Genomic DNA, 24669 nt, shown 5'->3' on the forward strand with positions numbered 1-24669 from the left:
AAACACAATAATGGTGGTTCTTGGCTTAGACAGTAATTTTGTCTAAATTGCAAACATGTAGATTTTCCCTGTTCGTTTTCTTACTTGAATTCCATGGGCAATTGATCATTTACAGACTGTTGAAACTATAGTAATGAAATTAAACTTGCAGCCTATTTTTGTGTAAAAATGTTACTGGATTGAATGGACTAAAAAACAAAGATTAATAACAGCTAGCTCCCCATCCATGGTGTTGAGGTTAACAAGAAAGGGCTGGATGAGATACTTGGATCAATTAACTAACAGTTAACTTCCACAAAATGGCTGGGTACCTTGTTGCATAGTCCCACATCCCCACGTGTCTCATGCTCACAATTTTAAATGGGCTTCTACATAATTTCCATTTGTATCCTCTGGTTTTTATCTTGCTTTTCATTCTGAAGCAATCCGCTGGATTGATGCTGTGTCACTGCGTTTTAGGACTGTGAATACTGTATATCAGATCTCCTTGTAGGATTCTCTGTTCAAGACTAAAGGGCTTGAGTTCCTTCAGCCTGTCAGTATAGGACATGTACCCAATTTACTCATTGTGCTTTCCAGATTGAATTTTGGTAGTTTAATGTTATTGAAACAAAAGTAAAAGTACTGGAGATAGATGTAGTCAGCTACACAATTTATAATTTACAGTATCTTGTTTTGAAAAACACCATAATAATCCCAACATTAATAATGTATTTTGCGGACTGGACGGACATGGACCTATTAAGAAAAATTGAAAACCTCCCCGACTCTCTTTCTACTTGTTTTTATCCGAAAAATTTTAACTCCCTTCTCACTTTTTCTAACTCATAACTTAATCACATCAATTTATCACTTTTTGCATCCATTTATATATATATTTTTAGAAAGACTAGGAAATATTGTTTCACAATTATCACATAAGTTAATTTTTAATATCCTATCTGCGTTAGTTTTGTACAGCATTATTAATATACAGTAGGAATGCATATAATGCTTAATATGCAGTATATATAACATTCTGACATTTCTGTTAACTTTCAAAACGTATTCTTTATGCGATTGTTGTTGTAATTTGTAAAGTAGTTCATGTTCCTGTGGATAAGAAATAGATTTTTTTGTATCTGGGGATTACCAGTTCAGGTCCTGACTGCCCTTTTAGTAAAATCAGGTCCTGATTTTTTTAGGCCCTCTAAGTTTTGTTTATATTCAATGCATCTGCTGAATGTTGTTATTATAATGTAAAAACAAAGTTTTGTAAAGTATGTGTGGTAAAAACACAATCCTTTACTGGGAACACTAGGCTCACAGTCTAGTTCCTCTGCTTGGCATTTCCTGATAGTTAAGATATTGAATGTGCAGTAAGGCATCCTTGGACTGTATCCCAGGGGTAGGAATTGTCCTGAGGTGGAAGCTCGGAGCTTGATGTATGGCACAACTGTGAAAAGCAGCATGGCTCCATTTTTGCCCGATCCTATTAGCACAGTTTTGCAAGTGAACAGATCCTAATTAAAAGTGCTCACCATCTGCCAGAGCCCAGCACCGAGGTGGCCCACAGCATTTACCTTCCCTCATTGATTACAATGTATTATTTATCACGTTTTTTGCTGTTTCATAAGATGCAGGATAGCAAATGCCACTAGCAAAACGGGAGGTCTTTACTCCTCACCACCTACAGCTAGTGTGATGTGCCCCCTTCCCACGAGATGTGTGTGCATTAGGAACTCTCTGCTCCACAGTTGTATAATCAGTATTATACCTTCTGCTTAAAATAGAAGCTGTAGTTCTGCTCTCATTTGTACCTTACTCACATTGAAGAACACTTTGCTTTTGACAGCCAGTGCTATATATATCTATCCTTTTGTTTGAAAAATTTTGAGAATTATTTCTTATGTGAATGAATTCTAATTGAATTGCCTTATTTTGATGATTATGGACCTTTTAGTTGGAAGTTCTGCGCCAAGGTACATTGGGTGGCTATTGCATTGAAACACTGTGAATTGGAGGGCTGCAATATCTGGTGTGGTCAGTACCTGGATGGGAGACCTCCTGGGAAAAACTAAGGTTGCTGCTGGAAGAGGTGTTAGTGGTGCCGGCAGGGGGCGCTCACTCTGCGGTCTGTCTGGGTCCTAATGCCCCAGTATAGTGACAGGGACACTATACTGTAAGAAGGTGCCGTCCTTCGGGTGAGATGTAAAACTGAGGTTCTGCAGTCAGCTTCTAATACTTCATACTGTTAATAATCCCCATCTATGAACTGGCTTCCTCACTCTGTTCACTCTGTTCTCCTCCCCACTGATAGCTAACGTTTAGTGAGCGTACTGTGCACACTATGGCTGCCGTCGCATCATCCAGGTTGGGGGTAGTTCTATAAAACAGCTTACATAGCCTTCATATGTAGTATTTGTATGTTGTATTCTGTAGCCCATACAACTATTATTATTTCATTATTATTACATTATACTGTAAATATGATCAATTCCAGGTCTAACATTGTTGGATCTTGGTGGACAATGTGTTTACAATAGTTCAGTAGTCATATGAAGTAATCAGTGATTCATCACGATCATAGTAAAATAACTATTGCTGTTGTTCTTTTGCACAATAACTGTCTTAATCAGGGAAACAAAATGCAGTAGAGCACATTGCACTAAATGAAATAAAACTGAAATAAGCGAAAACAGTTGAAAAATGGTTTTTCACATGCAAAATCGTATAACTGAAGTAATTTTCATTTTTCACCATTTAATGTCAAAATATTTGTCACCTGTCACAACTGAGAACCCCTTTAGTGTTTCATAAAATTAAATAAAATCCTTTGATCTACACAGAAATAAATATAAAACAGTCCAGCTGCATGAGCAGCATGTTCATTCTAGAAAATGAAGCAGCTCTAGTAAGCCAGCATAATAACATGTAATGAGAGAACTTAATGTTTTTTTTAACATTAATCCTGACTAATAATATTTGGTGCAAATATGTGTGCATTCCCCAGTTCCAGATGCATATTTTCCCTAAATGCAAACCCTAAAAGTTAGTATTTTTCTCATTTGGCTTGGTCTGTCTTGTTTTACCCCTATGAAAGAGAAAGAGATCATTCGGCCAGGTTTGCTTGTGTGATTGCCGCAAGCTGACTTAAATACCTTAAATACCCCAGGATACCTTGTTTTCGGAGAGTCACACTCACTAGTTTGCTGGGTGCTTCATCCTAGACATCCTAGACAATTCTTTATGAAACAAGGGGAGGCTTTTCAGTTCATCTTGTTTGTAAAGGCGTACTACTTGTTTTCAGTACTAAAAGCACCTGTAATCAATATGCACATGCATCTTCATTCAAATATTCATTCAACGTCTCTGTGTTAGATATTCATTGAATTATTTTGCTTCTCAGCAGTGGAGTAATGGTTAAGGTTCTGGATTTGTAAATGGAACGTTGTTACTTCAAATACCAGCTAGACCAGCTAGCACGATACCTCATTCAGATCTCTTCAATGATATGCCCTTCAGTATCAAAGACTACCAATGTACCACTTTTGGTACATTGACAAATGCATTCATAAGAGTCTGCAGTACTCTTCATAGACAATAGTGTCATCCTGAGTACAACTATAGTATGGAACTCTTGAAGGTCTTGTGTCTGAAGTAGAGCATGATTCCTTGTGACTTGTCTTCTTGTGAGAAAAAAATCTCTGCTTTTATGGTGCTGCATCTTTATCTCTTAATAACTATTTATATGGTGCAAAGTAGTACTGTAGCTCCAGATGGAAGAAGAAGATGTCAGTTCTATAGTACTGGTTAGTGGCTTTGAACCGATGTGATTAAGTGTTTGTGATGTGATGCACTACGCTACAGATGTTACACTCACCCTGGCTGATTCATCCTGCAAAGGAAGAGAAGTCTAAGTTTTAATTTCCCTGTGTAAATTTGTGCATGAATAATAAATAAGCATGAAACACAGATTTGACCTTAGAAGATCAAAACACAATCCTTTAATATCTACAATTACCATTTTCAGTCGAGTGCTTTATTCTGGAATTAATTGGCAGAGATTAGTGTGATTTATGTAACAGCACATAATCAGCTCATTTTCTTTTAATAGAGTCATTAATTATTTTTTTTTTACCACCAGGCATTTTTTTTTTCTGTCAACTATTGGTTTAATTTGAAGAAACAAAATGATTTACTATGCCACATCAATAGGATATTATCTGAGAAGAATTTAATGGTTGTGTCCAATATGTCATCATTCCCCTCCGGTAATTTACATACCATGCAGCCCAGATCAGGATCTCAGAACAGTGCCTCCCCGGTGACATCCTGCTTTCTGTGTTTAGAGTTCTAAAAAGAAAAGCTTTGATTTTTTACTTTTCTCTCCACCCTCCCTTTGTTGATATTTTACACAGGGATTTGATTGTTACAGATGAAGAAACTTTTATAAATTTGGCTTAAAAAAATCCCAATTGATTCTCTGCGATCAGTCTCAGAATGGACTTGACCCCTTAAAGATAGGATAGCTTATGCCTAGTTCCTCATGGACACTCTTTCTAGAGGTTACTACAGACACCTTTTTACATGGCCAAGGGAGTTCATACAGTATGTGGTCAGGTTCTGGCAACCAGCTTTTTTTGTCCGCTTTTCTAAACAATTTAATATTTAGTAACTATACATGGCATTTTTCTGAATGACAACCCCATTCTTGGCCTGTGGTCAACCAGATATGGTTAACCGTTCTCATGACAGATAAGACAAAGACTGTTGGTTCTGCATTGAGTTCTGTCCTGCTCAAATCCAAAGTTCTGGAAAAAAGAGAGACAGTGTTTTAGAGAAGTGTTTAGGCGTTTAAGAGAACTGCTGCTGATATAGTGAAATTCTTATTGCATGGTACCCATTTTATTTTAGCGATCCTTTGGTAGAACCTTAGGAGGGTATAACTGATGGCGAATATTACCAGCACTGTAGTTTCTTGATGATAAAGAGAATTAGCTCTACAGAAGCAAATAATGAAAAAAAACAAACAGTGACACAATAATATTTAGCACGCATATCAAAAATCTGAATTTTTGAACTCCCAAAAACTCACACGGGACTGCTCTTTTTATGCCCTACTTATGCTTTCAATGACTTCAGGGCTGAAAGTTCTGCTCTGGTCTGGAAAAGACTGTACCTGCAATCTGAGTCTGATGGGTTAGTTCCAGTAATGGTATCTTTTCCTTCCGGGATTCCAAGTTGCCACTGGTTGGCTGCCACTCCACCCCATCCCCCTAGCTAAAAGGACCTAACTTCATGTGTAATGGAAGTATTTAATATTTTCTCATTCTTGAGGGTATTTTTTTAAATTAGAATCTCCAATTGTCTTTTTTTGCTGGACACACCCGATTTTGGAATTTACAGTTGTGTGGTTTTCATGCCTAGGTTCACAGTTATGAACCCTGCAACCACACACAGGAGATTGACTCTTCTGACCCACCCACCTTTGATGTTCTCATCTCACAAGAAAGGTGCTGTTTCTTGAGCAGGAAGAGGATGTTTCAGTTTTGTCCTGATGGAATGTTGTCACATCAGAATGATACTGCAAGAAGCGAACGAGATTCCAAGGCTTGTTAACGCAGTGTCATTCACTCAGGTTGCTATCACTCGTTACAAGTGGAATTCTTTAGAGGCAAGTCACTCCTGCTCAGACTTTCACACGTAAATGAGCATATGTCTGTCTTAGGTGTCATGATTTGTGCTTTCTCTCAAGGGTTGAGAATCATTGATGGTCTATTGTGCTGCAACAGCTTAGACAACACAGAAGGCAAAGGTCAGTGTATTGATTTAGTTTATCTATCAACATACGAGTAGAACAAATACAGTTGATAAGTGAGGCACATTAGTTACTTTTTGTGTTTTTCTTTTTGGATTTTCACCAATATTTACATTTAACATGTACTAACATCACAGTCAGTAATAAATTATGAATTAATTCCAATGATGGTAAAAATCATTTAATCAATATCCTAAAATATACATGCATAGTGATGTTTCTGCTGTTGTTCAGTACACAGTCTTCCTGTCTTCTTAATTAATTCCATTTGTTACAATTTTCTTGGGAAATTACAAGAAATTATAATTTATTTTCACTATATATATAAATGCATAAGCGATGTATACTTTGACTTTTCTAAGCAGTCTATATTTCATTACATTTTGTACTGTTAATAAAATGTTTGCAACCTTGATTCTGAAGATGATCACCACATACCAGCCCTCAGTGGGAAGGAGAACAGAGTGATGAAGCCAGTTCATACAGTAGATGAGGATTATTAGGAGGCCATGATTTGTAAGGGCCAATGGGAAATTTGACCAGGACACCGAGGTAACACCCCTACTCTTTTCAAGAAATGCCCCGGGATTTTTAATGATCACAGAGAATCAAAACCCCGGTTTTACGTCTCATCTGAAGGATGGCATCTTTTTACAGTATAGTGTCCCCGTCACTATATTGGGGGCATTAGAACCCACACAGACCGCATGGTGAACACCCCCTGCTGCTCCCACTAACAACTCTTCCAGCAGCAGCCTTAGTTTTTCCCAGCTCTCCCATCCAGGCACTGACCAAGCTCACACCTGCTGAACATCAGTGGGCTGCTGATTGTGAGTTGCAGGGTGATATAGCCGCTGGTGTGGGTTATAACAACAAGTTGAAACATGTAACTGTTGTGTTCAGGTGAAGATGAAACGATGTGAATGTGAGAGGACGCCATTCAGCTCTTTTGGCTTTTACTGGTTGCTAGCATGTAATTAACCTGAGGATCATTCTCATCAACTGTATCTTGAAGTGTTCAGCTTCGCCAACAAGGCTGGATAGCATATTCGAGACTCCCTCAAACCTTTGCGTGAGAAGTGTTTCTCTTCACTCATTATGACTTCCCTTAATATTCAATGAATAACTCCTGCTTCGTATTGCACTGTTGATCTTGAAGAAATCCGTTACAACTGTGGATTTTGAGTATATTAATCAAGTCCTCACTTGTTTCAAACCTGGGTATTCTTGAACAATACAAAAACATACACATATACTTACTGCACTATGATTAGCTTATTCACTGTCACAAATCAATTCCAGACTTTGAAGCTTTTTAAAAACATAATTACTGACCTATAAAATGTTTTTATAAGCTTTATGTAACTGATACCTGGAAACGCCTTTTAATTGTTTTCTTAGTTGTATAATATTGAAAATGTATTCCTAGTACTGAAACTAGTCCTTTTGAGAACTAGTGAAATTTTGTGTCATAAAGGAAAGCCAATCTTTCATGAATTAGGAAGATCCAGTTCTGCTCCCAGCCTATTGTTTACAGTAGCTTGTTATGAAAAAGGGTTTCTTATGTTCTTATGTTAAATACTCAAGACATAGCTGGAGCTTTGTGCTGAGGTACTGTGCTACAGGAAGATACACAACAAGGCAGATGTAAGTCATTCAGCACATTACATGTAATAAAAAGCCCAAAGCCTTGTTAAATCAGTGTAAATTGAGTTGTCACTTTGGCCCAGAGAGACCAGTCATTTGCTGTAAGTGATGAATTCTTATAGCTCCAGCTAGAGAGTGCAGTTGTCTAAAGATTTCAAATCATTGATTTTTGGACACACAGAAAGTATGAGCATTTGCAGGGTGACAAGATATTGATGCCATTTATAACCTATATTCTGAAAAAAACTGAACTGCAGCCCAGCTTAAGATCTCTTTTTAAAATAGCTTAATGTATTCTTGGAACTACAGATAATGAAAGAAATTATCAATGGCATTTCTAAACATTCAATCACAAGGATCCCACTTTTCAGCTTCTTGGCTTTATAGGATTTAAATGGACAAGTGGTGACTCATGACATGTATTTTTCTCCTAAATCAGTGAGAGCTTTATTTCTTAGGTGATAATCATAGACAGTAATCTGTATGACAAACAGGGCAGCATAGCTGCAGTGATGCATACAAGTGGGGCTTCATCTCTTAACCTGAGGCTTGTGGGAAAGATTACTTTTCTGTGATGGGAAACTATCAGCTTAATATTCATCCATCAAACAAATCTTTCTTACGCATTAACAATCCAGGCCAATAGGCCTAAAACAGTACATGTTGTTTGGTTGTCTCTATAAAATCAGTGCCTTGCGCAAGTATTCAAACACTAAATCAGCACCCTATGCACTGAGAAAAATCCATTTGAAAAGGTAAACAAAATGCATGTCTAAAAATATACACATAGTCAGTAGAAATTAGAAGGAAAATGTATGTTCCTTTTGTCTACCTATCAGACACATTTTTAAAACCATTGCTAGCTAGCATATCATAAAAAGGAAATGCGTCTTATAGATTTTTTTAAAACAAAAATTGCTTCATTGCTCAGCTTGCCTCTTTGCTCTAAATATGCCTCCCAGCCTATGGCTACATTCAGTGCCTTGAAAAAATGTTCAGACCATTGCATGGTTTTCACATTTTGTTGCTTTAAACTTAGCAGTCATGACATTTTGCATTATCATTATATATGCAACCTGCTCCACAAGCAAAAACAAAATGAACAGAGATAACATGAAAGGAAAACAGAAAAGTCATGATTTCATTAGAATTCAGACCTTTTTCTGTGGCAAACATAAATTAGCTGACCATGCCACACTCATTATTGAGTGGCCTCTGTCTGTGGCCAATGATAGCGGTCTCTCAATACTGAGAAGCCTGTAAAGGAGGAAACTGACAAGGGATGCCACTATTAGGACAACACAAGCTTGGTAAGACTATTAGTCACTATTAGGCAGAGCTCAGTGGCTGAATTGTAGTAAAAATGTCAAAAATATCCCACCAAGAGTGCAGGTGTGAAACTGAAAATAAAAATGTCTCAAATCCCCAAATCCCAAAAGGGATTTGCAATAAAACACCTAAGTGGTGCTGTAAATGTCTGAGGTTTTGCAATCAGATGAGAAAATGGAAACTTCCTGGTCTATATTTCAAGTGATACATCTGACACAAATTCAACATAGTACATCACTTCATCGACACCACTCCTACTATTAAACATGATGGGGGCAACTCAGCAGGGGGGCAACTCACCCTCCTCAGCAGGGACTGGGAAGCTTCTTAAGACTGTTGGAAACATTAATGGAGCAAAGTATTGACAGCTTTTAAAGGAAAACCTTCTTCAGACCTAAAACCGGGACAAAATTCACCAGTACCTTCCTACCAGATTAAAAACCATTATTGGCAGTGTGGACTTTTTTTCTCCACAACCTGGAGAAATTTGTCCTCATAACATTTACTTAACCTTTGTTTACTAGCTAACATCCAGAACAAAGCCACAAAGATAATTTGCTTTCTGGAGAGTAAAAACATGTTTTTGCAACTAACTTGACAGAGATGCCCTTCTAAATCTAATGATTTGTCATCATTAGAAGTGAAAAGTTAATGAGAAAATTGATCACCTTTAAAACTGTGAATTTATGACTTTACAGCCTAAGGGTAGTGTTTTAAGGACTATATCCTGATCGTTGTCTGTTATTCTGGATCAGTCACAGAATACATGGGCATCCTTCCTTTTCTTACTGCATTGTCCAATACAGGGTCTTGAGGTTGATGGGAACCTACCCCAGCAGATAAAAAGTCTGGAAACACACAGATACAAACACACACACACATTCCAGGGCCAGTTTTCCCAAAGTAGATTAACCTACCAGTATATCTTTGGACTGTGGGAGAACACTGCACCAGCTGGAGAAACCTATGCAAACATGGGGATAACATACAAACTCCACACAGACAACACCTCAAGAACTGAACCTAGGGCTCCATTGCGTCATATTGCATCACTAGCAATTTGTTTCTCATTTTGTTTCTTTCTGCAAAAAAAAAACGTTTTATCAGCTGTTTACTGAATAAAATCTCATTGTCATCTTTCGAGTGTAACATGGTAAGCTGTGATTTTAACTTTGGATGTGATTGTACTTGAGGAATCTCTGTTTGATGGAATATTCCCAGTGGAAGCAGGGGATGTGCAGTTTCTAGGAGTCTGGAATGAATATAATCATGTAACAGTATTCTCTGAGGGAATGGATAGACATTTACTGTATCTTCCTTCCCCCAGGGAATCTACTACAGAGATTATCTCCACAAACTCTGTTTTATGAAGTCTGTGGAGAATTCTATTTGTGTTGTATTCACTATTGTAGTGCATTTTATCTAAGTTAGTTTAGGCAATTTGTGTTGGATAACCTGTTATTAATGAAAAGGCATTCAAGCATACAAAAGTACAGTACCACCTGCAGCTTGCCATTAATAAACTGCTAGTACTGTGCTTCCTGTCAGACGGTGATGATTTTGAATCATTTTCATCATGTGAGGAAAAAACACACTACGTAATGTTAAAGTAGTAAAGTACTTATTATAGAATCATTTTAGTTTAAACCCAAAGGAATGTTAGATAAATCAAAGAAAAGGTATTTTCAATTTGTTTTGAAGTTAGCATTAGCATCACAGGGGCAGTACAGTACAGGGTGCCTTTCTTGTGGTTTGTTTCCTTGGTTTTTGCTTTTTTGAAACCTGGAAACAAGATTCTCCCAAGAAAGTATCTGTATTTGACAGAATGACATGACTTCAGAGCTCCGTGTGTCACTGACAGCTGCTTTGCAGAAAACCTTAATTTGGTAGTTATGTTCTGTTTTTCATATCTATTTTTTATTTCAAAATCACATTGCATTAAAAACACACTGTTTAGAAATGGTAGGACAATCCATAAAGGAAATGAACATAGCCATAGGCTTCAAGAGTGTTATAACCGCCATATAACAACATATTGAACACCATCAAAGGCTTTAATTTCCTTATGGGATTTCTGCTTTTTGCAGGAAAACAGTTGTTTCTCTATCTCTGATATATTCAATGCATAAATGTCCCCATATAGTAGTCTTAAAAGTATTAGGCCTGCAAGCAAACCGTTCTGAAAAACTGAAAAATATTTCTTTGATCTGTGCTTCCAAACTTTTTTCTGTTCTATTTACCTTTTAGAAGTCAGAATAATGATTCATTATTGTTGTCATAATGAGCGCAGATGTCGTTCTGACATTGTAGATTAAGTAATGGTAGCAATACCAATGTATGCAGTTCATTTAATTCATGTGGAACTACACCTTTTCAACATGGTATATTTTAATTTTATTTATTGCACTTGTTTAAGAAATATGAATAATGCAAGTCTGATGTTAAAAAGTCAGCTTTCAGGGTGCTGTCATGGCATTACATTTGAGACTAAACGCCCTAACAAAAATGCACAAAACAAGCTTCCTTCTTCCCACACATTGGCATCTTGGCCCATCAGTGCCCATTTCAGGTGAATTAGAGGATTGGCATCAAGTATGGCCATTGCTACAATGCAGTTAAATGTAAATTAAATACATGTATGTGACAAAGTATGTGAAAGAGATCTCACCCTTGGAAGCTACACCAGTTTTATGCGGTTACTGTTCTGAGCTTCACACACACTGGAGGATTCCAGTGTTCATGTTTCCTCTGTTCATGTTTTTTCAGAACCATCTTTCTTCTGTATTCAGGACATATAGAAACCCTGGTTACAGAACTGCAACAAGCTGGAGAGACTACTGAAACATTTACTAATGTTGTGTTCTGTGGTATTCTAACCAAAAACTCCAAAGAGCGGAATGATTAATCAGTAATGTCATGTAAGAGTATACACTCCCTACCCAGAATAGAATAACTCTTCAGTGCTGTGCAAGAGTGTATTCTAAGCAGAAAAAATGATACTTCCTCTTAGCTGAAATTATTTCTAGTTTGTTCCTGTAGTACAATGTGATACCACCAATACAGTGAAGGTGTATTGTTATTTTTGCATCTAGCTATGAAATCCAGTACACTTGATTTCTTTTGGGGAACTTAGACTTGATTACTTCGCACTTCTGAATACATTTTTTGATGACAAGTTAAATTATTTTTTTCCATTCTAGAGAAGCTGCAAATGTTTGTCAGGGTTGCCTTTCCAGCTAGTGTTTGAGAGGACTCCATGGTGCCAGGGATTTATTACTCTACCCCAGTCGTCAACAATAAGATGCACTTAACTATGTCTGGTTTTACAGGACTTATGCCCTCCGAAGGGTCAGGGATGCCTTCAAAGAAAACAAGCATGTGGAGGACTCCAAAACAGTTGAAGTGCTATTAAACAAGGCAAGAGACAACTTAGCTGTACTTCAGAGACAGGTAAGGATATCCATCATTCGAGTGAAAAGTCGAGAATGACCTAGATGGCAAAGAGAGAGAACAGTGGAGGCTAAAAAAAAAAAAAATCAGTATAACAGTTAATGATTGTTGCAGAGTTACAATTGGGAAACTTTTATATGATGAAAGGCAAGCGGCAAATATATTAAATACATGTTATTCACTCAGGTGCTTACTGTGGAATAAGCAGCCAAATTGCCCCAGACCGAGGAGAGACAAAGTTCTTTCCAGGGCTTAATGGTATCGTACCACTTGCATTTAAGAAAATTGAAAAGTAAGGGAGTCCTTAGAAGTACTCACTTAGTCCGTCTAAAAACTGAAATTACTGAAATGAGTAATTATAGACCAATACATTTTACTCTTATAATTACAGTAGTTTAGCTGCATGGATTAAGGATTGTTGGAGATGGTGACCAAGGATTTAAAAACAGTTTTTCTTGCTTTATTGACTTGTAAGAGTCAACTTATTAAACAAGAAGCAACAGTAACGGGCACGTGTAAAGCATGCAGTGTGGTTTATTTACATTTTCGGGTATTTTATTAATTACTGCATTATTGGGGGTCCTTTTTTGTCCTTCGGTTTGTTCTCTTTGCTTTGTGGGGAACTTAGAACCATGATTAATGGGTTCACCTTTCTCTCCACTTTTATTCAGTAGCAGCTACTTTATGTACTGTTCAATCAATTAAATTAAATTTATCCTTAACATGGGATTTTGTTTCTGATACTCATGTAATATTTCCATTTGCATCATAAATTCTCCCAAATAAAGGATATATATCAATGTCATGACACAGGAGTCTAATTTGAGGCAACAAGCTAGTTGTAGATTTGCTAGTAAGCATTATGCAGCCTTCCCTTCTACAGAGAATAAAACAAAAGCGGCTTAGACTGTATTTCAAACAAGTTCTCACATCTATATTGGTTCGAGGAGGTGATAACTTGGGAGACTGACATAGTTAAAAACTTAAATCAGGCAGAAAAATTGCTTTTTTCAGTTTACAGTCTTATGCTGTTAGAATCAGACATTTGGCACTTTAAACCTGTCAAATAACACGTATGAACTTGTCAACTTTGATATTATTTTCAGTGCAGATGTTACTGTATCATGATTTTATTCAATATGTGTGCAGTGTGCCAGATGTAATCCAGTATCGATAATACCAAGAAACTGATCTGATCTTGGCGTGGTAGTTACAGTATACTGTATAGTGTGTTTAATATAAGATAAGATCACTTTATTGACCATATACAATTTCTTGTATGAGGAATTTGTCTTTTCACTTATCTCAACTTGCTATCCATGAGATACACAGACAGAGAGAGAAGCTTGGGGTCAGAGAACAGGGTCAGCCATTCATTCATGGAGCAGCTGGGGTTAAAGGCCTTGCTCAGGGGCCCAGCGGAGTAGGATTCCTCTGCTGGCTGTGGGATTCGAACCGGCAACCTTCCAGCCACAGGCGCAGATCCTTAGTCGCAGACACAGATCATACTTCAGATTGTCTATATTTTTTCCTCCCAAGCTGAATTCTGTTACACAACGCAGAGACACTTCCTGCTGTTGTCACTATGACTTTAATGGGGAACAGCACAATTTACTCACGAGTCCTGAACTTTTGGTACAAGAGTGTCACGGATGTCAGAAGGGACGAGCTGTGGAGAGGCAGGAGAGTGGAAAAAGACCTATATGTGTAGCGGCAGAACGGGGGATTAGCCCGTTCTTGGCAGTTCAGGAGTCGTATAGAAACCAATGCCCTCAGGCAGAGGACGTGGGGCGACCTGAATGCTAGGCGGGTCTCAGGACATCCGAACATCAGTGCCGAGCGAAGGTGAATGAGTGACCCGGAAATATATAGCCCCAGACAGTGAGAGACACTGGAAGGACAGCAAAGAACCGGAAATGAGAGACAGGACAGAGTAGGAACACCCTCTGGCTGCAGAGGGCGTGGCAAAGAGAATACTCTTTATAGCACTAAAAGTTTCCCTTCCAAACCAACAATTTTAGTATGATCTTGTTTGGTGTGGTGTGGGAAATTAATAATAAACACCTTCTATTTGCATAGAGATTTTTGCCCTATAGGGATGGACCTGCTTCATCCACGAATGACACACAGCACACTTCAGTGCAAGGGTATCACCACACAGCAGCCATTTGGCACCATCTGTCCTTTTGCACAGCAGATCAGGTGAAAAAGTGAGCAATTGCTTCACCAGTTGAATTAAGGGAGACATACGTATACTTTAAGTAGGGTCAATTGATTTCGGTTCTGAGTTCACGGGGGTGGTAATCCCTAATTTTAAGAACACAGCCATGGGGTCTTTCATAAGCATTTAGCCATGACTTTGGTTTAATGTCCTATCCAAAAGTGTGGCACTTCTTACAACTTAGGACTGGGGCATTGGTTTTTTGAAAAGTCTGGAGCAGCAGGGATCATCCCCTGCAACAGCAACCATCTTTCTAAGAGGGTTCCCCACCCAGTACTGATAAACTCTGTCCTTCGTTCTCTTTTGAAATAACAAAATCAAGCTACAAGGTGTTAATGCTGTTAATTTGTAGGAACACACATGGTCTTGGCTTTGTCTTACATTTGACGCATTTGACAGTATCATAACATGATGTTTTCCTTGCTTCTTTCTACCGTGTTTTGATTTTTGGGGGGTTTATTATAGTTGGAATACTCTTGAATATAGATTGTATGGAGAAAATCCTGTCATTCTTGGGTTGGTTTGCTGAGGGATATTAAAAACTTTTCAAGAATTAATCAGTTATTTCAATTTATTTGTAAAAAGTCTATAATCATTTATACAAAGAAATGAGTGTCAGTTGTCAGATACAGTATATTGTAGCTTGGTTAGGACTTCCTAAAGATTTTTTTCTCTGCACAGTTTTTGTTTTTCAAAGCATAGAATGTAAGTCTTATGTAACTTGACATGAGGCAATCTTTTCTTTAATGTTCCTCAGAGCACTCACATAAAAAGCCTGTGTGAACAACTGACTGTAAAGTGGAGCATCTTCATTAAATATTTAAGTTGTTTGCCAATATACCTTTAATCAAACACTTTCAATGTTATTTTCATTCATTTCATTCATGTAGATAAGAGGGATATTTTTTAGAAATCAAAGACTTTTATTTAGGGGCTAAAAGCAACTGTGGGGAGATGAATCATGTTATTGATTATTTTTCTTTTCTTCGTTAATCTGGCATCATAATTGAAACACTAACCTTCACAAAGATAGTGGAATCAGTTTTGTCTATTTCTAAACTAGCAATTTATTATATCTAACCCCTCCTGTATTTTTAAGTTGTTGTTTGCAGCACACCATAAATTGTGTATGATTCTGTTTCAATAATTGAAACCTTTTCTATTCTAAAATATGTATTTGGCTAAAATTGTCTGGCGTTCAGCAAATGCACATTGGAAAACCACTGTGCCTTTAAAAAATCGAAAATATTTTCAGAAAAGATATGAGAAAGAACAGGACATTTGTTGTTGTGCTGATTGCTGCCAAATTAAAAGTTGTGTTCATGAGCACAGAAGTGTGCAGTTTTGTTCTGGCAGTGTCAATGGTCTTATTAAGCTTACCTTTTCAGAAAGCTTGGCTACTTCTTTGGTAAATAGTAGATGCCAATAAATACCTAGGAGCAACATTACTGCCAGACAGTCCTAATTTCGTACTCGTCTGCTTTCACTTTAATTACTAGTAGAAAGACAAAAGTTTCTGCTTTAAAGTTAAGGGCTCTCAGGCAGACACAGAATCACTCGTATTTGGAACCTGTTTTTCATGTTTCTAATAGTCCATACATTATCATTCTCTCCTTACGAGAATTGTGCTTGGAAGAGATCTGAAGTGTGCCTCTTCAGGGCTATCTTGTTAGGGTGGCAATAACAGCCCAGCATGCTCCTAAAGAGCAGTGGCTCAACTCCAGGACTTGACTTGATCACTGAACCTCTCACCCTGTCACACCAATCCTGTGGAAAAAGATTTCACCAACTTGTACCTGTGATCTAGTCCTTTCATTAATTTTAACTACAATGATAGGTATAACTGTACCGGAGGAATGGACTACAATGTTCACCAAGATGAGGATTCCCCGACCACTTTTCTATACTTGAGCCCCTGGTCTGCTGACACAACAATAGAGTTGATCATTGACCCTTGGCCTATGTTGCTCTGGTACCAAGTACACTTATGAGAATCCCGGTCCGAACATGGTATGTGCTATAGGCAATCTATGAGTAGTACAGTAGTAATAGAACATTTTATCACTCAGGTTCAGATAAAAGAAACCGTCTTTCCCACTTATACCCCTCCAGGAATTACCATTGTTTCCCTGAAAGTGTTGAACCCACCAGACTTGAAGCACCAAACCCACCTTCTCCAGGTTGCTCAAATATTCAGAACTCCTTTTAGGTACATCACCATAAACAGCAGTCAGAATTCCTCGCTTAGATGTGGTCTCATTGAGGCAACACTCTATTCCATTTGACAAACTCCAGATGGGGGCTTGTACAGTAAGTATTTACCACAAGCCAGCCTGAGTACAATCTGGCTGAGGGCATGGGCTACCTTTGATAAAGAAGTTTGGTTTCAGAGCAAATGCTTTTCCATTTTATAACAACCTTTTCACCTCTTCAGCCATCTCATGTATTGTAACACAATGTATTGTTGTGGCTGTGCAAAACTAAGAGGACCACCGTTTATCAAGAAATGAAACTCCCATTGTCTGGGGAACTGCTGACATGACTGAATTGAAAATTAGTCAGTTTCATCAACATCAAAATCTGCTTCTGTTTTTTTATTCACAAACCCATAATAATGCCTTCTTCTCTTTTTCAGCAACTGCTTGGCCTGCGAACTAGGCAGTTATTCGATTGACATTGCAATTACTGTCATACATAATGTCACAATATGACATTTTTATTGTCAATGTGACCTGCATCACAAAATATTCCCTGTGCAAAAACTGTTTAGCGACTTTATTCCAAACTTTATAGATATCGCTTTTGTGACAGTATAATTACAATATTGCAATATGTTTTGCAATATGACATTGCCTTCTGAAAATTTATATAGTCGCTGGCTTGAAAACTGGGACTCCTATTGAATTCAGACTTTGCAGGTTTTGTTAGCAGTCAAACCTGTTTCAGATTTATACATTGCACTGATTCTTTTTTATGCCCACAGTGGTTACAGGGTATAGTAAAATAAATCACTTGACTAGCCTTCTATTCTTTCTTCAATATGTGGGCTGCACTGGAAACTTGCTATGGAAAGCTTGTCACTGTCACATTGCTTATGTGTTTTTTGACTGTGGAATCCTCTAAAATTGCATGCGGGTTTTCCAATTTACAGTGGCTAAGCCTAATCTAAGTACTTTTACTGCAACTCCAAGCTGTATATATGAGGCATTGAAATATTTATGGTGGACAATAGTTTTTGCATTCATTTTTCCCGATGTTGATATAGCTTTGTATGTGCCGTGTGCTTAAAAGATCGGTTCACCTGCTCTTTATACTCCATGGAGATTTTCACACTAGATGAAATTGTTCATTTTAATAGCTGCAGCTCTCCTGCTAGACATTAACATTGTGCATTCCTGTTTTCCACTCCACTGATAATTGTCCAGTACAAACCAAGGATACGTTTGGGGAAGCTATAAACATTAAATCAATTAAAAAGACCAAAATGCAAACGATTCTGTCATATTCAACAGTGTGTTTTGACCAATCACTGCATTTTAAATGTGTTGTTACTTTAATGTAGGTATAATTGTAAAACATTTTAACAAAGAAAGCTTTGAAAGAAATAATCACAATCATGCATTACTTAATTGAGAAGTAAATATATAATCATGCAGGAACCATGTGCTCAAGGGAGTGGGCAGCTATTTCCACCAAGGCAGGGTGTGTTGTTGCTTCAATTTCAACATAGCCAAATGATGTGCAGGAAGTATATGATTAAGGGCCAAATATTAACACCTGTTTTCAGACCTGAAATAAATATTGAACTGTTTATCAGTGGAATCTGAAGTTCAAAACATCAATTTTAAAGGCTGAAATAATCTAATAAACAGGATGTCCAGGCCAGTACAGATTTGAATTAAGTCAATTAAAAGTGACTTTGGGACTGACGTCCCTTCCGGGGTGTATCCTGCCATGCGCCTGTTGCCTGCCTGGACAGGCTCCGGACCACTGTGACCCTGACTTGTGAAGAAGCGGTTAGGAAAGGAATGGAAGGAAAGTGACTTGGAGTTCAAACCTGATCAGCCCTGCAGGAACCGAGTTTGCTTGTGCATTCTTGAATGGGGGTCTTTGTGTCCACTGGCTGTTCGCAAATACATTAGCATCACTGCATGCTCATGCCAGCTGCGTCTATTGGTTATTGACCTACATAATGGTGAGCAATTGAAAATGTTGCAGACATGCCATCCGTCTCAGTCGACACATGAAATCTGTCATACACAGTTGCAAGCACAGTCACAGTGTGGCATAACTGAAGTTTTGTCTTGTCAATGTGACCTGCATCACAAAATATTCCCTGCGCAAAGCTGTTTACTGTCTTTATTCTGTTATAGATATATATATATAACTTTATAGATATTACTTCTGTGGTGGTATAATTTTAGGGATTCAAGTAGCTGCGTCGGCATGCGTAGGCAGCAAAGGAACAGGTAAAGGTTTATTCCACGCTGAAAAGAAAAGAGACCAAACGTTTCGGCTGTGAAGGCTTCATGAGGACAGGACTCAGTGACGCTGGAAGAAGCCTTTACAGCCGAAAACGTTTTGTCTCTTTTATTTTCCTTTCAGCATGGAAGAAACCTTTACCTGTCCCTTTGCAGCCTACGCATGCTGACGCAGCCGCCTACTTGAATTTGTCAATAGATATCACATTAGCTCAAAGACAATGAAGAATCAACACTGCATTTAAAACAGAACCTCCGTAGAACTCATAAGAAAGCAAGTTACTGAGAGGAGGTGAAGTTGGTATTATCACAGAGGGTATCGGAGACATGGTGAATAAATTAATTGAGCCCGTATAAATCTGTGAGAGGCAATTGTGAAGACAGATATGGCAAGAGAGATAATAGGATAAAAATGTTGGTGCCTCATTTTAAGTACAGATACCTTTGTTTTAAAAAAAGATATAGAATGGTGAATGTATGAAATAATTACATGTAACTGGCATCCATAACAACAATATAAGATGAGGAGATCAAGAGAAAATGTATAAGTTGTGTTGTTGGCAAAAAAATCATTTTCTTGGTTGCAGCATTTTTTCACAGATTTGAACTGAAGCCTAAACTTCTTCAATGCAAATCAGTGAAAAAAGTTCTGCCTATATTTCCTTAACTTTTTTGCAAAACATTGATTAATTCATTAGGCTGATGCTTGTATCCAAAGTGGCCATTTCTACTGCTGAGTCTCTTTCTGAAGACATCTGGGTCAAGTGTATGACAGCAGGGCCCTAATTGGGAGTCCAAAACCTTAACTGGTCCATCCCAAGTACTCAGCTAAGTCTCTGACTCGCTGTCTTAGAGTGCAGGTGGAACCCAGATATCACTAGTTCAAGCCTCATTGACTGACTGGCATTCACAGCACCACTCCACCAGGGCTCGGTGGGTTCTAGTTGGTCCAGGTTTCTTCATCTTGCCACACAGCCTCCTGGGACATGTCAAGCTTGCAGTGGTAACAATAAGAGAGGCAACGTTGCTCCAGTCTGTGGTGAGGTACTGTGGAATTCACGGACTGTTAACAGATGACTGGCTCAGACAGGTTGCCACATCAGGCATGTGCATTTAGTTCAGCACCTGAAAGGATCAGTAACAGAGGATGCATGTCAACAAGATGAAAGGGAATCCAGGATGGAAATAATAGTCACCATAGTTATTAGTAATCACGGCAACTGTATTTATTAGCATCAGCTAATTATAGTGTGCTGAACTCAGCACTTCAAGATGGCTTCAGGGTATAGGCATCCTTTAAGCTTGAAAGAAGCTTTAGAGAAGTAAATTTGCTAACCTGATGAGGTGAGGGAAAGGCATATTTGTATAAATAACTGTCAAAGGTTCTAAAACAATTATAGACCAATTGTTATAGAATAATGACAAACAGTTGTTTTTATATGGAATGAAAGTACTAGTCTAGCACAGCGTGACTTTTCCCACATAGTTTTGTAGTGATGCTGCAACATTAGCACGATCTGTAAGAAGATGGGAGATCAGTATTGTGTACAGGAATACAATAAAAACATTGGCTCGTGCCAGGTTTGTAAATGTTCTCTGAACAATGAAGGTAGTCTTAATCTCTTCTCAGAAGGAATCCCCCAGATGGATCACGTCTCAACAGTCTTTGAAAAAATCTATTCTTTCCTTTGAATTGGACATCAGGGAGTCGCTTTGGGGCATTTAGCTGTTAAAATGTGCTGCGCTCTTGATTGTGAAGGCAAAAGTCTATAGCAGCTCTAATTAACTTAAAATTAAATTGAATTACTAGTATTGAGAAAGTGAATGCTCAGTAGCGAATGAAGAAAACTGAAGACAGATGTGAATACTAGAGTGGCAACCAGCAGAGTAAACAATAATGTCTTTTAGCTACAAGGAACGGTCTTCAGCTTTTATTAAAGGTTTTAAATATTAAAGGTCATTTGTGTGACTTTTTTAGGTTCTTTTTTACAAATTTCTTATCACTGTGCTCTGTGCTGAGTCACAGATCCCGGCCCCTCTTTTGATACGTTTAGCATTCTGTGTGCAGCTAAACTACAACCCTAAAGGGCTGTTTCTTCACATCTTTTTGGTTCCGGTTTGCTGTAATGATGCAGAATATCCTTAGACATGTTGAAGGACTTTTTGCAACCAACAACAATTACATAATATAAGGGCAATTAAAGGAGGTTTGTGGTAGAAATAAACTTACAGGTTCTGGTAGGCTGTATGGATTTCTGTATAAGTGGTTTGTAATAACTATGTGTGGGTTGACGTAAGTAAGATAAGATCACTTTATTGGCCATATATAATTTCTTGTATTAGGAATTTGTCTTTTCGTATTCCCAAACTTGCTCTACATGAGACACACAGACAGGGAGAGAAGCTTGGGATCAGAACGCAGGGTCAGCCATTTATATGGCACCCCTGAAGCAGTTGGGGTTAAGGGCAACAGAGTAGGATTCCTCTGCCGGCCGGAGGATGTGAACTGGCAATTTTCCAGCCAAAGGCGCAGATCCTTAGCCACAGAGCCACCGCACCGCCACATGTATTGATGTGTTTTATGTCATTTTAGATTTACATTGTTACATTGATAGGTCTTTGTATGGATTTCATAAGTCTATGTGTGTGTAAAACATAGCTGAGAAATCAGACAATAAAGTATCATATAAAAATGGTGGTTGCTTTACTGATTCAGTGCGTGCACAGTGATGTGGATTGGAAGGTGGGGCTGTTGGTGACATTTCATAAAGAAATTTCTTCATGAGGCGCCTCTTTTGCAATAGTTAAAAGAGAAATGATGGTTTGGCAGCAGGTTTCTCTCTCACCCTGTTGATTATTCTTCTATTCCAAAAGAGTGTAAAAGAGATGAAGTCTGACATATTCTAAGCATTGATACCAAAAGTTGAATAAAAAACGTCATATGGTCAAGTTGATATGTATCAACTTTTTACCAGATTCACTGGCATTAATGTCAAGACAACATTTTTGTCTTAGATTATATTATTTTATTTTAGATGATTTTTATTTTCACCATCTGCAATGAGCTGTGATATTCTTGATAACTAGCTTCTCAAACCACAGCTGCGTGTCTGCTGAAGTTCTGCCCTCTGTTTTTAATGAGAAAATCACAAACAAGTTTATATACAGTCTGAGATTGTTTCCTCAAGAGGATGAGCTATATCGCAAAAATAACAGATGAAGCAGTGACAATGAGATGGGCTCATCCGTCACAGTGAATTGTTTCCTTGGCTATTATCACCAACACAATTATCTGTACAAAAATCAGGAAAATGGTCCACATCATATATCCTATGATAAGAATAATTTCAAATTTAGTTCTGTATTAGAAACGTGCTCTAAGGTTTTAAATAGACTCATAGACAAATATTCCACTAAATGTTTTTCATTTTGTTAGCGTCTTAACCTAACCCTATTGTTAATTTACAGATGGATCCTGTACTGTATAACACATTTCTATTCTAGTTTCATAAGCTCTTTAAGGTGTATATATTGTGTTTTCATTTTTTGATTTAGAAATTGCATTTCACCATGGTGTTTACTATTGATATATATAGTCTATAAATATGTTCAGGATACTGTATATGTGCACGTGTTATGATATACCGGGGTTAAGGGAATTTGTGGTCTTTGAAAGAGGTGAGACCCTTGAACATAGCCATTCCAGACACAGCAGTAAACTAAAGAAAAGGAGCACTTTATTTTCCATTTCAAGCAGAGAACACTGGTTTATTCTGAGTTCAAATAAAGCCAAACCAAAAGCGGTTTGAAGCACTTTCCTTTTTTTACTTTCCTCTGTCTACTCTTTAGCAGAACCACATAACCTGCCTACTGTCATTTCACTCACACAGTTTAAAATTCCAGCTTTGCTGGTGTATCTCTTTACCTCCTTCCTTTTTTTCCTCTGACCCCTGAAGTGCTGCTCTTCTTTCTCTTTCAGCCTTTCCATCTTGAACCTGACTGGCTTACATTGTCTCTGCTTCCAGGAAACCTCCTCTGACTCCCTCTCTTTTTCTTCTGACTTCACGCTGTCAGTTTCCAACGGCAGGCCTGGACCTTTTGCAGTCCCTGTAGCCGGACACGCATTCTCCACTCACCGCCTGTCAGCCTCTTTCGTCAGAGGGAGACTAAGGGCTACATTTGTCTGCCTCTGAGAATGCTGCACCCTTGACCTTCCAACCTTGTTGCAATGCCAGGTGACTATGGAGGACTCTGGGAGATTTCCTTACCCTCCGTCTGTGTCGGCTTCTCCTGTTTATCCGAGTACACACAGCAACCAAGTGTGTGTTCGTCCTTCATGGATGAACTGCATAAATATATTCCTGCAGAATATATTCCTATAAAAACTTTAAATTCACTCTGTAACGTGCATCATGTATCGCTCAAAATCATATAATCAACACAGCCTTTTCTTCAACAGGTCACAATAGTATTGTGAAATATCCATGTTTGAGTATTATTCATCTAAGATATTTACTTCACAGGGAGCTTAACTATGAGGAGACAATGTATAAGTGCCACAACGAGCTCACAAACTGTGGAACTGAGAATAATAATAATAATTGCTTACAGTTAAATAGTGCTTTTCTGGACACTCCCCTCCACCACCACCAATGTGCAGCATCCACCTGGATAATACAATGGCAGCCATAGTGCGCCAGAACGCTCACCACACATCAGCTATCAGTGGGGAGGAGAGCAGAGTAATGTAGCCAATTCATAGAGGGGGGATTATTAGGAGGCCATGATTGGTAAGGGCCAATAGGAAATTTGGCCAGGACGCCGGGGTTACACCCCTACTCTTTTCGAGAAATGCCCTGGGATTTTTAATGACCACAGAGAGTCAGGACCTCGGTTTTACGTCTCATCCGAAGGACAGCGCCTGTTTACATTATAGTGTCCCCATCACTATACTGGGGCATTAGGACCCACATGGACCACAGGGTGAGCGCCCCCTGCTGACCCAACTAACATCTCTTCCAGCAGCAACCTTAGTTTTTCCCAGGAAGTCTCCCATCCACATACTGACCAGGCTCACACCCGCTTTGCTTCACTGAGTTGCCAGTTGTGAGTTGCAGGGTGATATGGCTGCTGGCTTGATAGTCATCCACAGATTCCTCACTTTTTGTTATCTATTACCGAGTGCTTTGCCTCAGTATTGAAGGCTTTTCTAGTCCGTGTTTATACAATAGGTAATTTACCTTAAGTTTTTGCCCAAGTTTTTCCCCAAGTGTTGACAGAGAAAATGACTCCTAATCAAGCTGCTGTGGCAAGCCTCAGTTTCCAGAAACTTCCGCCAACAAGCAGGTTTAATATAATTTTGAACAATTACAAATTTTACTTCTGCCAGAAAATCTGAACTGCGAAAGCCAATTTAAAAAGCATAATATAGAGAGAGGACAATGCCCGTTTAAAGGAAGAGATACTTTTTAAATTAATAAGGTCCCTTGTTTTTCTAGGGTGACAGACAATGAAAAGGAAAGCCTTGCTGTATCATTAAATGGAATTTTGCTTCTTGGAGTAATAGCTCCAGTGTAACAACTTGGAAACATCCCTGAATTAAAAGCATGCAGCTATTCAATTTACCCCCCTAAGAACAAACAGAGTGTGAACTGAGGCCTGTAGATAATTTTAAGGTAACAGTTGGCTGGGAGGCAAATTTAGACAAAATAAGAACTAGAACAAGGAAGCAGTTCTTATTT

At 38.3% G+C, this 24669-nt stretch overlaps 1 protein-coding gene across 2 annotated transcripts in view; it reads left to right on the top strand.

The window, feature by feature from the left end:
• Positions 1-24669, top strand: part of lyrm4 (LYR motif containing 4) — an 80835-nt gene that overhangs the window by 1266 nt on the left and 54900 nt on the right. Inside the window, exons 2-3 of one of the 2 annotated variants that reach the window (XM_069191041.1) lie at positions 12106-12226; positions 22908-23243. In XM_069191041.1, coding sequence (XP_069047142.1) covers positions 12106-12226; positions 22908-22967 — 181 coding nt within the window. In that variant the 3' untranslated portion in view covers positions 22968-23243. Of the gene's footprint in view, positions 1-12105; positions 12227-22907; positions 23244-24669 lie in introns of those variants that run through there. The other variant, XM_006634396.3, reaches the window with a different exon arrangement.

Source organism: Lepisosteus oculatus, chromosome 6 (assembly GCF_040954835.1).
Source record: "Lepisosteus oculatus isolate fLepOcu1 chromosome 6, fLepOcu1.hap2, whole genome shotgun sequence".
Classification (NCBI taxonomy): Eukaryota; Metazoa; Chordata; class Actinopteri; order Semionotiformes; family Lepisosteidae; genus Lepisosteus; species Lepisosteus oculatus.